This window comes from Rattus norvegicus, chromosome 5 (assembly GCF_036323735.1).
Source record: "Rattus norvegicus strain BN/NHsdMcwi chromosome 5, GRCr8, whole genome shotgun sequence".
NCBI lineage: Eukaryota > Metazoa > Chordata > Mammalia > Rodentia > Muridae > Rattus > Rattus norvegicus.
In genome coordinates this window covers 15,516,690-15,529,576 of record NC_086023.1, presented here as the reverse complement: position 1 = coordinate 15,529,576, position 12,887 = coordinate 15,516,690, and the positions used below count along the sequence as shown (strand labels likewise).

Sequence of the window (12,887 nt, the reverse complement as noted above, 5' to 3'; positions counted from 1 at the left end):
TGGCTACTCCAGCTTGCTTCTTCTGACCATTTGCTTGGAAAGTTGTTTTCCAGCCTTTCACTCTGAGGTAGTGTCTGTCTTTGTCTCTGAGGTGTGTTTCCTGTAGGCAGCAGAATGCAGGGTCCTCGTTGCGTATCCAGTTTGTTAATCTATGTCTTTTTATTGGGAGTTGAGGCCATTGATATTGAGAGATATTAAGGAATAGTGATTATTGTTTCCCTTTATATTCATATTTGGATGTGAGGTTATGTTTGTTTGCTTTCATTCTCTTTGTTTTGTTGCCAAGACGATTAGTTTCTTGCTTCTTCTAGGGTATAGCTTGCCTCCTTATGTTGGGCTCTACCAGTTATTATCCTTTGTAGTGCTGGATTTGTAGAAAGATATTGTGTAAATTTGGTTTTGTCATGGAATATCTTGGTTTCTCCATCAATGTTAATTGAGAGTTTTGCTGGATACAGTAACCTGGGCTGGCATTTGTGTTCTCTTAGGGTCTGTATGACATCAGTCCAGGATCTTCTGGCCTTCATAGTTTCAGGCGAGAAGTCTGGTGTGATTCTGATAGGTCTGCCTTTATATGTTACTTGACCTTTTTCCCTTACTGCTTTTAATATTCTTTCTTTATTTTGTGCGTTTGGTGTTTTGACAATTATGTGACGGGAGGTGTTTCTTTTCTGGTCCAATCTATTTGGAGTTCTGTAGGCTTCTTGTATGTCTATGGGTATCTCTTTTTTTAGGTTAGGGAAGTTTTCTTCTATGATTTTGTTGAAGATATTTACTGGTCCTTTGAGCTGGGAGTCTTCACTCTCTTCTATACCTATTATCCTTAGGTTTGATCTTCTCATTGAGTCCTGGATTTCCTGTATGTTTTGGACCAGTAGCTTTTTCTGCTTTACATTATCTTTGACAGTTGAGTCAATGATTTCTATGGAATCTTCTGCTCCTGAGATTCTCTCTTCCATCTCTTGTATTCTGTTGGTGAAGCTTGTATCTACAGCTCCTTGTCTCTTCTTTTGGTTTTCTATATCCAGGGTTTTTTCCATGTGTTCTTTCTTGATTGCTTCTATTTCCATTTTTAATTCCTTCAACTGTTTGATTGTGTTTTCCTGGAATTCTTTCAGGGATTTTTGCGATTCCTCTCTGTAGGCTTCTACTTGTTTATTAATGTTTTCCTGTGTTTCCCTAAGTGTGTTCATGTCTTTCTTGAAGTCCTCCAGCATCATGATCAAATATGATTTTGAAACTAGATCTTGCTTTTCTGGTGTGTTTGGATATTCCATATTTGTTTTGGTGGGAGAATTGGGCTCCGATGATGGCATGTAGTCTTGGTTTCTGTTGCTTGGGTTCCTGCGCTTGCCTCTCGCCATCAGATTATCTCTAGTGTTACTTTGTTCTGCTATTTCTGACAGTGCCTAGACTGTCCTATAAGCCTGTGTGTCAGGAGTGCTGTAGACCTGTTTTCCTCTCTTTCAGTCAGTTATGGGGACGGAGTGTTCTGCTTTCGGGCGTGTAGTTTTTCCTCTCTACAGGTCTTCAGCTGTTCCTGTGGGCCTGTGTCTTGAGTTCACCAGGCAGCTTTCTTGCAGCAGAAAATTTGGTCTTACCTGTGGTCCCGAGGCTCAAGTTTGCTCGCGGGGTGCTGCCCAGGGGCTCTCTGCAGAGGCAGCAACCAGGAAGACCTGTGCCGCCCCTTCCGGGAGCTTCAGTGCACCAGGGTTCCAGATGGTCTTTGGCTTTTTCCTCTGGCGTCGGAGATGTGTGTGCAGGGAGCAGTCTCTTTTGGTTTCCCAGGCTTGTCTGCCTCTCTGAAGGTTTAGCTCTCCCTCCCATGGGATTTGGGTGCAGAGAACTGTTTATCCGGTCTGTTTCTTTCAGGTTCCTGCGGTGTCTCGACAACAGAACTTTTGCTTGGTCTCCTTCTTCTCTTCATCCCCATTTTGGCCCACAGGTAGAAAGCCTCTTCGGGACCCTGAATAACTGGGTCCCCGCTGGCGGGGACAAGTGGTGCCCGAACAGGGACCCTGAAGCAAGGCTGACTACAGGACGATGGAGATAAGAGAGCTGCAGCGGGAATCGTGGACTCTTCAGGCCGTATAGCTCGTGTGTCACTGGAGAGGGAGGTAAGGACCGGTCGAATAATTGTTGTCTAATTGCCATGGGGAAGGTACGGATTTAGGAGGCTTGTTTCATAGGAGAGATCAAACGCTCACTCAGGGAGAGAGGATTAAGAGTTAAGAAAAAGGATTTAATCAAATGTTTTTGTTTCGTAGATGAAAAATGTCCTTGGTTAATTTTAAGTGCCCCCGATATTCACCCCCATACTTGGAATAAGGTTGGTCAGGAGATTAATAGGCTTTTGAAAGCCGGCGACCCAGTGTCTGTGGCTTTTCTCAGTTACTGGGGTATCATTAGAGACATTATAATAGATGCTGAGGAAGGAGGCGAGAGTGCCCGCCTCCTAGCTGTCTCAGAGGACTTCTTACAAGCCTCTCAGGCTGGCTTCACCTAACAATGAAAAAGAAAACGGGGAGCCACATTCTCCTTGCCCTTCCATTGTTATTGATATGCCTGGGGATGAGGGAAATCCCTCATCCAAAGCCTTAAGCTCTCTGAAAGATCCCAAGATGTCCAAAAATTCAAAAACCATTTATCCTTCTCTTAAAGAATTTTCTGGGAAAAACACATGCTCTGAGTCAGGTCTAGATCCTGCCTCTGAGGCCGAATTAGAGGAGGAAGCTGCCAGGTATGAGAAAGAGAGATATGGTCCCGAGCCACAGGAGACTCGGATCTTCTTCACTTGGAGATCTGGGCCTGTCTGCCTCCCACCTTATCTACCCCTTATATCATCAGCCCCACCTGCACCTCTACCAGTGGCAGTAGTGGAGGAACTGACTCAGACTAAGACTGCACTTCAAGCACAAATTACTGGGCTTAAACAGATCTTACACCTACAGCAGGAATTGGGGGATCTTACACTAGAAATCCAGGATTTACAAGAGACCATGACTAAGGGACAGTATGCCCAAAAAGGGCCAGCTAAGGCCAGTAGTAAACCCCAACCAAAACTAACTTTCCCAGTTATGACTAGGGCACGCGCCAGACAGGCCAGGGACGAGTCTGAGTTAAACAGTACTAGAACACTAAATATGTTGGCCAGAGATGAACGCGAGCCAGACAGTACTAATCGTGACCATAATGAGGAGCAAGAAAGTGAAGAAGAAAATGACTATGAGGAGGGACCCTCAGATTCGGAAGAGGAAAGCCCTGATCAGGATGAGGGTGGGACCTCATGTCCTGTATACAAGAAACTTAAACTCAAACACATAAAGGAATTACATTCAGCTGTTAAAAATTATGGTATGAATGCCCCTTTTACCTTGGCTATCCTAGAAGGACTTGCGGGGTCTGGGTATTTGACCCCTAGTGAATGGACCAAGGTGGTACAATCTGTCCTCACTAGAGGACAATATTTGACTTGGAAATCTGAATTTATTGATAAAGCGGAGAGCCTTGCTGCTAGAAACAGAAACAATCCCTTAAGTAAATCTGCTTCCTGGACGGCAGATAAGCTATGTGGGAGGGGCTCATTTGCCTCTGAGGAAAAACAGCTGGGGCTGTCTCCCGGTGTGCTCGCACAAAGGGTGCAGGCGGCTTTGTCAGCTTGGAGAGCAGTCCCCGCTACAGGGGCACTCACCACCCCCTTAACTAAAATAATCCAGGGGGCACAAGAGCCCTATGCTCAATTTGTAGGGAGACTAAAAGAAGCAGCTGAAAGAATCCTAGGTCAAAATGAAAGTGAAGGACTTCTCCTTAGACAGCTTGCTCTCGAAAATGCTAACTCGGCGTGTAGAGCCGCACTTCGAGGCAAGACCAAAGACCTTGATATCCCAGGCATGATTAAACTTTGCAAGGATGTTGACTGAGGAGATAACTGGTATCTGCTAAGGGAGCTGAGGCATCCCTTGAATGTTATCTTCCTGTGCCGTAAATTCATGGGAGAGGCTTTGTCCAACAATCTTAAGACTTATGGCAGTCATCTTAGGGGTGAGTCTCTGTGGCCAAACAGCCCAGAGTCACTTTGAACCATGCAGTCAAAAAGCGGCTAGGCCCAAATCCAATATGGCTCCGTGCACTATCATATCATCGGAAAATAATATTAATCTTGATTTCTTCCTTGATTTTTTTCAATTTGTGTCACTTTCACCACATTTTGTCCTCTGATATCTCTGCTTAGGAATTTGAGTGCTATATTGAATAAGTAGAGTGAGAGTGGGTAGCCTTGTCTAGTACCTGGTTTTAGTGGGATCGCTTCAAGTTTCTCTCCATTTAGTTTAATGTTGGCTACTTGTTTGCTGTATATTGCTTTCACTATGTTTAGGTACGAACCTTGAGTTCCTGATCTTTCGAAGACTTTTAATAAGAAGGCCTGTTGAATTTTGTCAAATGCTTTCTCAGTATCTAATGAGATGATGTGATTTTTCTTTGAGTTTGTGTACATAGTGGATTATGATGATGGATTTCCATATATTGAACCATCCCTGCATCACTGTGCTGAAGCCTACTTGATCATGTTGGATGATGGTTTTGATATGCTCTTGGATTCGGTTTGTGAGAATGTGGAGTATTCTTGCATTCATAGTTATTAGGGAAATTGGTCTGAAGTTCTCTTTCTTTTTTGGGTCTTTGTGTGGTTTAGTTTTAAACATAATTGTGGCTTCATAGAAAGAATTGTGTAGTGTATCTTCTGTTTCTGTTTTGTAAAGCAGGTTGGACAGTATTGGTATTAGGTCTTCTATGAAGGTCTAATAGAATTCTGCACTAAATTTATCTGGTCCTAGGCTTTTTTTGTGTGTGGGGGCTTTTAATGACTGCTTCTATTTCTTTAGGAGTAATGGGATTGTTTAGATGCTTTATCTGATCCTGATTTATCTTTGGTACCAGGTATCTGTCTAGACATTTGTCCAATTCATCCAGATTTTCCAGTTTTGTTAAATCTACTGTTTTGTAGTAGGATCTGATAATATTTTAAGTTTGTTCAGATTCTGTTGTTATGTCCCCCTTTTCATTTCTCATATTGTTAATATGGAATACTCTCTGTACCCTCTGGTTAGTCTGGCTAAGGGTTTATCTATCTTGTGGATTTTCTCAAAGAACCAGCTCCTGGTTTTGTTGATTTTTTGTATATTTCTTTTTCTATCTTCTTGGTTGATTTCAGATCTGAGTCTGATTATTACCTGCATTCTATTCCTCTGGGGTGTATTTGCTTCTTTTTGTTCTAGATCTTTTCTGTTTGCTGTCAAGCTGCTAATGTATACACTCTCCAGCTCCTTTTTGGAGGCACTCAGAGCTTTGAGTTTTCCTCTTAGCACTGCTTTCATTGTGTCACTTAAGTTTGGGTATGTTGTGGCTTTATTTTCATTAAACTCTAAAAAGTCTTTAATTTCTTTCTTTATTTCTTTCTTGACCAAGTTATCCTTGAGTAGAACATTGTTCAGCTTCCATTTGTATGTGTAATTTATGTCATTATTGTTGCTATTGAAGATATACCTTAGTCCATGGTTATCTGATTAAATATATGAGATTATTTCAATCTTCTTGTATCTGTTAAGGCCTGTTTTGTGACCAATTGTATGCTCAATTTTGAAGAAGGTACTATGAGGTGCTGAAAAGAAAGTATATTCTTTTCTTTTAGGATGAAATGTTCTATAAATATCTGTTAAATTCATTTGTTTCATAACTTCTGTTCATTTCTCTATGTCTCTTCTTAGTTTCTGTTTCTATGATCTGTACATTGATGAGAGTGTAGTGTTGAAATCTCCCACTATTACTGTGTGAGGTGCAATGTGTACTTTGAGTTTTAGTAAGATTTCTTTTAGGAATGTAGCTTTCCTTGCATTTGGAGCATAGATATTCAGGATTGAAAGTTCATCTTGGTTGATCTTTGCTTTGACAAATATGAAGTGCATTCCTTATCTTTTTTGATAACTTTTGGTTGACTGTTGACTTTATTTGATATTAGAATATCTACTCCAGCTTGTTTCTTTTGACCGTATGCTTGGAAAGTTGTTTTCAAGACTTTTACTCTGAAGTAGTGTCTGTCTTTCTCACTGATATGTGTTTCCTGTAGGGACTATAACGCTCAGTCTTCTTTATGTATCTAGTCTGTTAGTCTATGTCTTTTATAATTGGGCAATTGAGTCCATTGATTTTAAGAGATATTAAGGAATACTGATTGTTTTTTTCTATTATCTTTGTTATTAGAGTTGGAATTATGATTTTGTGGCTCTCTTCTTTTGCTTTCAATGCAAGGAGATTACTTTCTTGCTTTGTCTATTGTGTGGTTTTCCTCCTTCTGCTGTAGTTTTCCATCTATTTTCCTTTGTAGGACTGGATTTGTAGAAAGATATTGTGTAAATTTGATTTTGTCATGGACTATCTTGGTTTCTCCATCTATATTAATTGAGAGTTTTGCTGGATATATTAGCCTGCACTGGCATTTGTGTTCTCTTAGGGTCTGCATGACATCTGTTCAGGATCTTCTGTGTTTCATAGTCTCTGGCAAGAAGTCTGGTGTCATTCTGATAGGTCTGCCTTTATATGTTACTTAACCTTTCCCCTTTATTGCTTTTAATATTCTTTCCCTTGTTTTGTGTGTTTGGTGTTTTGACTTTATGTGATGGGAGATATTTCTTTTCTGGTCCAATCTATTTGGAGTTCTGTATGCTTCTTGTATGGTTATGAGCATCTCTTTCTTTAGGTTATGGAAGTTTTCTTCTATAATTTTGTTGAAGATATTTCTGGCCCTTTAAGTTGGGAGTCTTAACTATCTTCTATACCTATCTATTATCCTTATCTTTGATCTTCCCAGTGTCTCCTGGATTTCTTGGATCTTTTGGGTTAGGATCTTTTTGCATTTTACATTACATTTGATGGTTGTCAATGTTTTCTATGGTATCTCCTGCCCATGAATTTCTTTCTTCTATCTCTTCTTTTCTGTTTGCGATGCTTGCATCTATGACTCCTGATCTCTTTCCTATGTTTTCTATCCCCAGGGTTGTTTCAGTTTGTGATTTCTTTATTGTTTCTATTTCCATTTTAATTCCTGGATGGCTTTGTTCAATTTTCCCCTGTTTGCTGGTGTTTTCCTGTAGTTCTTTAAGAGGTTTTTGTGTTTCCTCGTTAAGGGCTTCTACTTGTTTACCCATGTTGATCTATATTTCTTTAAAGAAGTTATTTACATCCTTCTTAAACTCCTCTATCATCATCAAGAGATGTGATTTTAAATCCAAATCTTGCTTTTCCAGTGTGTTTTGTTTTCCAGTGTTTGCTTGTTGGGAGTACTGGGCTCTGATGATGCCAAGTAGTCTTGCTTTCTGTTGTTTAGTTTTCTTTGCTTGCCTCTCGCCATCAAGTTGTCTCTAGTGTTAACTTGTCTTGCTGTCTCTGTCAGTGGCTTGACCCTCCTGTAAGCCTGTATGTCCTCACTCCTGCAGACCTGTTTTCTTTCAGCCAGATCTGGGAATAGAGAGCTGCTCCTGGATTTGTGTCCACTGAAGCCTCTAGGCAGGTTGCTTGGAGCAGAAGAATTAGTCTTACCTCGGCTCTCAGATGTGTCTGCACTCCAGACACTGAAGTCTGGGCTCAGGCAGAAACCAGAAGTGTCCTGCCCCTGACTGCTTCTAGGTTCATGTATCCAGAGAGCACTAGACAGGATCCTCTTGGGCCAGGAATGTGAGGCTGTTTCTTTTCACAATGGATGCCAGATAAATGTTATCAACTTTGCCAAATAAATCTAGAGTCTAAATTATGACTGAGAATAGATTTTTGGTATTATCTGATTAAATAAACAAAAACTTTCTCATTTTAAGAGAGATTTTTCAAAGATTTATTTACTTTATTTATATGAGTACATTGTAGCTGTTTTCAAACATACCAGAAGAGGGCATCTGATCCTATCACAGATGGTTGTGAACCAACATATGGTTGCTGGAAATTCAACTCAGGACCTCTTAAAGAGCAGTCATTGCTCTTAACCACTGAGTCATCTCTCCAGATGAAAGAGATTGTTTACAGGTAGTTTAATTTATTGAATATATTTAGCAAATTAGAACTCAGGTTATTTAATCAGTAAATTAGTTCATCAGTATAATACTAGCTTATTTTCACTTGATACTAGTTTTACTAAAAGTATCAGAAGGGTTACTGCATTAGAGATTCTTAATTACTTAATATGCTTTATGTATCACACAGAGACCACATTTTATCTATGGGATAGAATCTGTTCTTCTAGAATATAACATTGAGTTTTCCTGTGAATACCAAACCAACACTAGCAGTCCATAGATAGTTGGGACTTTCTGATTGGCCATCATATATACTGCATCTTTAACCATCATAAGTACTCTGTACATCTACTGGATTCCCTACTTTCATTACCAGATTGACACACATTAGAACCACTTCTTTCCTGAACAATCTGTACTCAATCTTCCTCAAGCATATATGTCACTGTCTTGTTTTTTTAATAAATTTTTTTGAAAGTTTTGTGCACACATTAACCTAAGAGGAAATTTTAAAAATATTGTTTGTTAATCACTGAAATACTGGGAGGGTATGGTTCCACTTACAACATGCTAGTCTATCTTTTGATAAAAGAGAGAGTAGCAAGACTCCTTCCCTGAAAATCAAAGGCCAAAGAAGATGCTGATGCAAGGACTAAGAGACCAGAACTAGAAGAGGTGGAAGATCATTTCAAACTGATAATAATGATGTGTAATACTTTAATTTTTTCACATGTTTCCTGATGATAAACAAGGATGACTATTCTTATAGATAGTACTGCTGAAGAAAGTCTATTACTGTTCCAATGGACCAAAATGTTTGGGAAATGTAAAAGCCATCAGATCACACAGCACTCATATTAAGTTGTGTGTTGATATCAGTTATCTAGTAGGCATTTCTAACACCCAAATTGCACCATTCTTTACCTAATTTTAAGAAATCAAATATAAAACTGAAAAACATGTTTTTCATACATTCATCATTTATGTTTGAGTGAGAAAAAATCGTGAAGCAACTCTTAAAAATAATTGTTAAAGAAGGAATTGTTCACAAACATATGAATCTGTATTTTTATGAAAAGAAAATAAATCAGTACCTATCATTTATCATCTATCATCAATCTATGTATATTTTCTGTTATCTCTTATCAATCTATCATTCATCTATTATCTATAATCTACTGACCTATAACATATCTCTCTATATAAAGTATTTACCAATAATCTCCTTATATATTTATATGTATATATGAACAGAGTGGCATGAATTACTTTGCTATATTAATTGTTTGCATCAACAGTGATTTAGAAGCTTATGTTCCGTAAATAAAAATGAAGATAATAAATCCAATGTACTAGTATTTTAAAGACTTCAAGTAGTTCAAAGGCTTTTCACTCATTCTTGAATGATAGTTTTGCTACCTATTTCTCCTGCCACCTGACACATATTACCTTTGTTGCTGCATCAAAGCAGATGAAGCCTGTGCTAAAGTCAATAGTGAGGCCCATTAGGTGACTCTCCAGCACACATGCATAGGTCTTGCACTGGAGAAAAAAAAAGAACACAGTTAGTTTCCATGTGGCTTATAAAACCTCAGTGTCAAGGGAAATATGAGATCTACTCTCAATGAATGTAACAGTTAGTAACTGATTGTAGTAAGGCTCAGTAGTAGAATACATTCCTAACGTGAATAAGACCCTGGGTTTGATCCAAAACATTTTAACTTTACTTGTAAATATTTTGGTAAGAAAAATAAATATGGATGCTAAAAAAGAAAATATAAATAAGATGTGAAATAACATGGACCTTCTATACAACCTGATACATTGTTAAATCTGGTTGTCCAGTTGTATTTGAATTTGATTTCAAGCTACAAAGCAATAAATTATATGAGCTGTAATTATAATTTAAATATGAGGGAGTTTTTTAAATATCAATGCTTTTACTGATTTTTTGTATAGTATTTATACAATATATATTGTCCTTATAAATACCTATAATTATCAAATTGCTTTTATGAGAATGTTACATTGAAAAGATTAAAGCCTAATTTTCATTTCAAAACATAACCATGAAACATGTTCATTTGGAGTTAAAATAGTAGATTAGAAGATAAACTAATTGGCCCTTGGAAGACAATGTTTAGGTATAATTGTATTTGCTAAATACATGGATATCTTAGTTAGCTGTTTTCAGCCATTAGTAATTTATAAAAGCTACTATCATCATTAAGGAGTGTTTTAAGCTACATTGTTTTGTTTTAATTTAGGCTCAATTATTTTCTATTTCCATGTATGGCATTAAATGGAAGATCCCAGGTGAAAATGCATTTATTATAATACATTTAAATTTTCTCATTAGGTTGAACATTGCAATTTAAGTTACATTGCCTCAATAATCATTAGATGGAAGCAAATAAATGGGGTACGTTGAGATTTGCTAAAGTTTACTCTATAACTTACAATGTCAAGGAATATGTTGAGTTTGTTTAATACACTTAAATAAAGAAATGCTTATTTATTTTGTAATTACAATATTTATTTAATGGAAAATAGATTTCAGTCTAAAACAAGTGATAACCAAAATTCTGGTTTTAGGAAAGCTCCAACATAAATTGCTTGGCAAGATTGTTTTATAATTATATATTAAATAACATCCACAGGTAAATAAATATGGGATAAATATCTTAAACGCACTTTGGAACTAAATTTCTACCACCAGGTAAAAACCAAGTATAGAATCAATTCAAAATAACTTTAATTGAGTGTAATAACTTTTTTTAATTTAGTACATCCTCCAAAACATCATGTTAAAGTACATAATTGTTGAACTGGATTAGTATACAGCTATGAAACAAATACGTTCTTTACTGCCAAAATTCACTGACCTGAGAAAATTATGAAGTCATTAAAATTACCCTAAGTTAATTATACTTCACATTGTTTCTTTTAAACTAGGAAATGTAACATTTTATTTATAAATTGTGTCTCACATATTATGCATGGTTTTGAAAGTCACAAATGAAAGGGAGGCTTCTAGAACTTAGGTTGCCTGTTGGTCTGCTGTATAGGAACAACTTCAAAAACCGGAAACTATAGCCAGAGTGTAGTTTTCTATGTAAGATTCAAGCTACAGTAATATGTGATAGAAAGTAGACTACAGAGGCAAAATTATAAAAAAAAATTCAATAATTATTCAGCTATACCTAATTATTCATTGCTCAATGACGGTTAAACACTGGATGCATTTGTTGTGAAGGGTAGCCTCACAGAACTGGGCTTATAACCTTTGAGAACTCCAGTTAGTGGCAAGGACACCTCTCCAGGTGCCACACCTCTGTGCTGCACAGGCTCTCACCTGTATGCGCTCCACTTCAAGGAAGGTGGCTGTTTGGAAGGCTCGTTCCCACTGGGCAAGGTCACTTTCTAACTCCACAGAGAAGTATAGGTCCTCCCCACACTCGGACTGCATAGTGAAGCAATGTTTCCGCCGATCCAGTAGGTCACTGTCCTGATGAAAGCCTGGAGTTACACAGGCTGGCATACATCAATTCCTACTCAGCAAGCAAAGGTCTACTAACACTGCTTGAAACAAAGTTTAGATTCCTCATTGCCATTAAGTCTTAATTCAGAATGGTCACTGCAACCAAATTTAAGAGTTCATACCTAACACACCATTTCTTTTGTAATTTCTGATGCCCATCCACCAGAAGAAACTCTAGGTTCAGTTCAAACTGACAAAGGAAGAACCACAGTGTTGAATACACATAACTTCTCTTTGATTCAAAAATGGATTGACTTCCTTACAAAGCTGTCTGGACTCAGAGATGAAGAGACTGCCATCTTTTATAGGCAAGAAAGATTTTTATTGAGATGATTTTTCATGAACCTATAGGAAATTGGAAAAAAATTGAGTATATTTTTATCTACATCAGTTACACTGTATCGTTTGCTCCTAGCAGTTTCCTGATTTTGCCTCAAGTTTTTCACTAGCCAATTTACCTAGTCTAACACATTTCAATTCCAATGTGCTTTCCAAATTCAAAGATTCTAATAGGTGGAAAATACAGTGACACGTTTAAGTAAGAGGACAACAGGATGTACTATTTTCTAAGATATATAATTTAAAATATTTATTGGGTGCACTGAAAATTGCAATAAGGCTAATTTTTGGTATTATATTCTTTGTGTGTTTTAACTTAAACTGCCAATCTTGATTTTGTTTTGTTCTTGTTTGTTTTATTTTCTGATATAAGATCTACTATAAGCCTGAAATTTACCCATTAGCTTAGGGTGAAGAGCCAGATCGCCCTGGAATCTTCCCTTCCGTGCCCCTTCACTGCTGGGATGTCATTCCTCTTGTCTGGGGACTAACATCCTTGCTCACACATTCCTCTCTTGTTTGTGCGGTAGACACTTTACCTTCACAGCTATCTCCTAAGACCCTCATTTTCTATAATCTAAAATGTTCACCAGTGGAATTGCTATCCTGGCAATCTTTCCATTCTCATAATGAGGAAACAATCTTAAAGTGACTTTCACTGATGTATTTTATAGTCTTTTGATAAAACGTAACTACCTTACGCTTTCAAACAACCTGGAACATCAACTACAGCTGAGTGTCCAGCCCCTTAGGAACAACTCTTATCTAATCAAGCTGCAAAACATCACTTCAGCATTTCTGAATAATTACTACTGTCACTTGTAAAACATCACACTGCGCACTTCTGGGGTCATCTGAGTTTTAAGTACACAGCTGAAAGTAGCGAAGGCATTCTAAGAGTGCTGCAAACTAAAAGACAGGGAAACAAACAGTAAGAGACGGCGCAA

At 37.8% G+C, this 12,887-nt stretch overlaps 1 protein-coding gene across 9 annotated transcripts in view; it reads right to left on the bottom strand.

Annotated features, from left to right (window-relative positions):
- Sntg1 (syntrophin, gamma 1) overlaps positions 1 to 12,887 on the bottom strand; it is an 814,179-nt gene that overhangs the window by 53,892 nt on the left and 747,400 nt on the right. For all 9 annotated transcript variants that reach the window (XM_063288183.1, XM_063288182.1, XM_063288181.1 and 6 more), the window contains 2 exons: positions 11,416 to 11,568; positions 9,510 to 9,602 (listed from right to left, as the gene is read on the bottom strand). In XM_063288183.1, the coding sequence (XP_063144253.1) occupies positions 9,510 to 9,602; positions 11,416 to 11,568 (246 nt within the window). The remainder of the gene's footprint in view (positions 1 to 9,509; positions 9,603 to 11,415; positions 11,569 to 12,887) is intronic.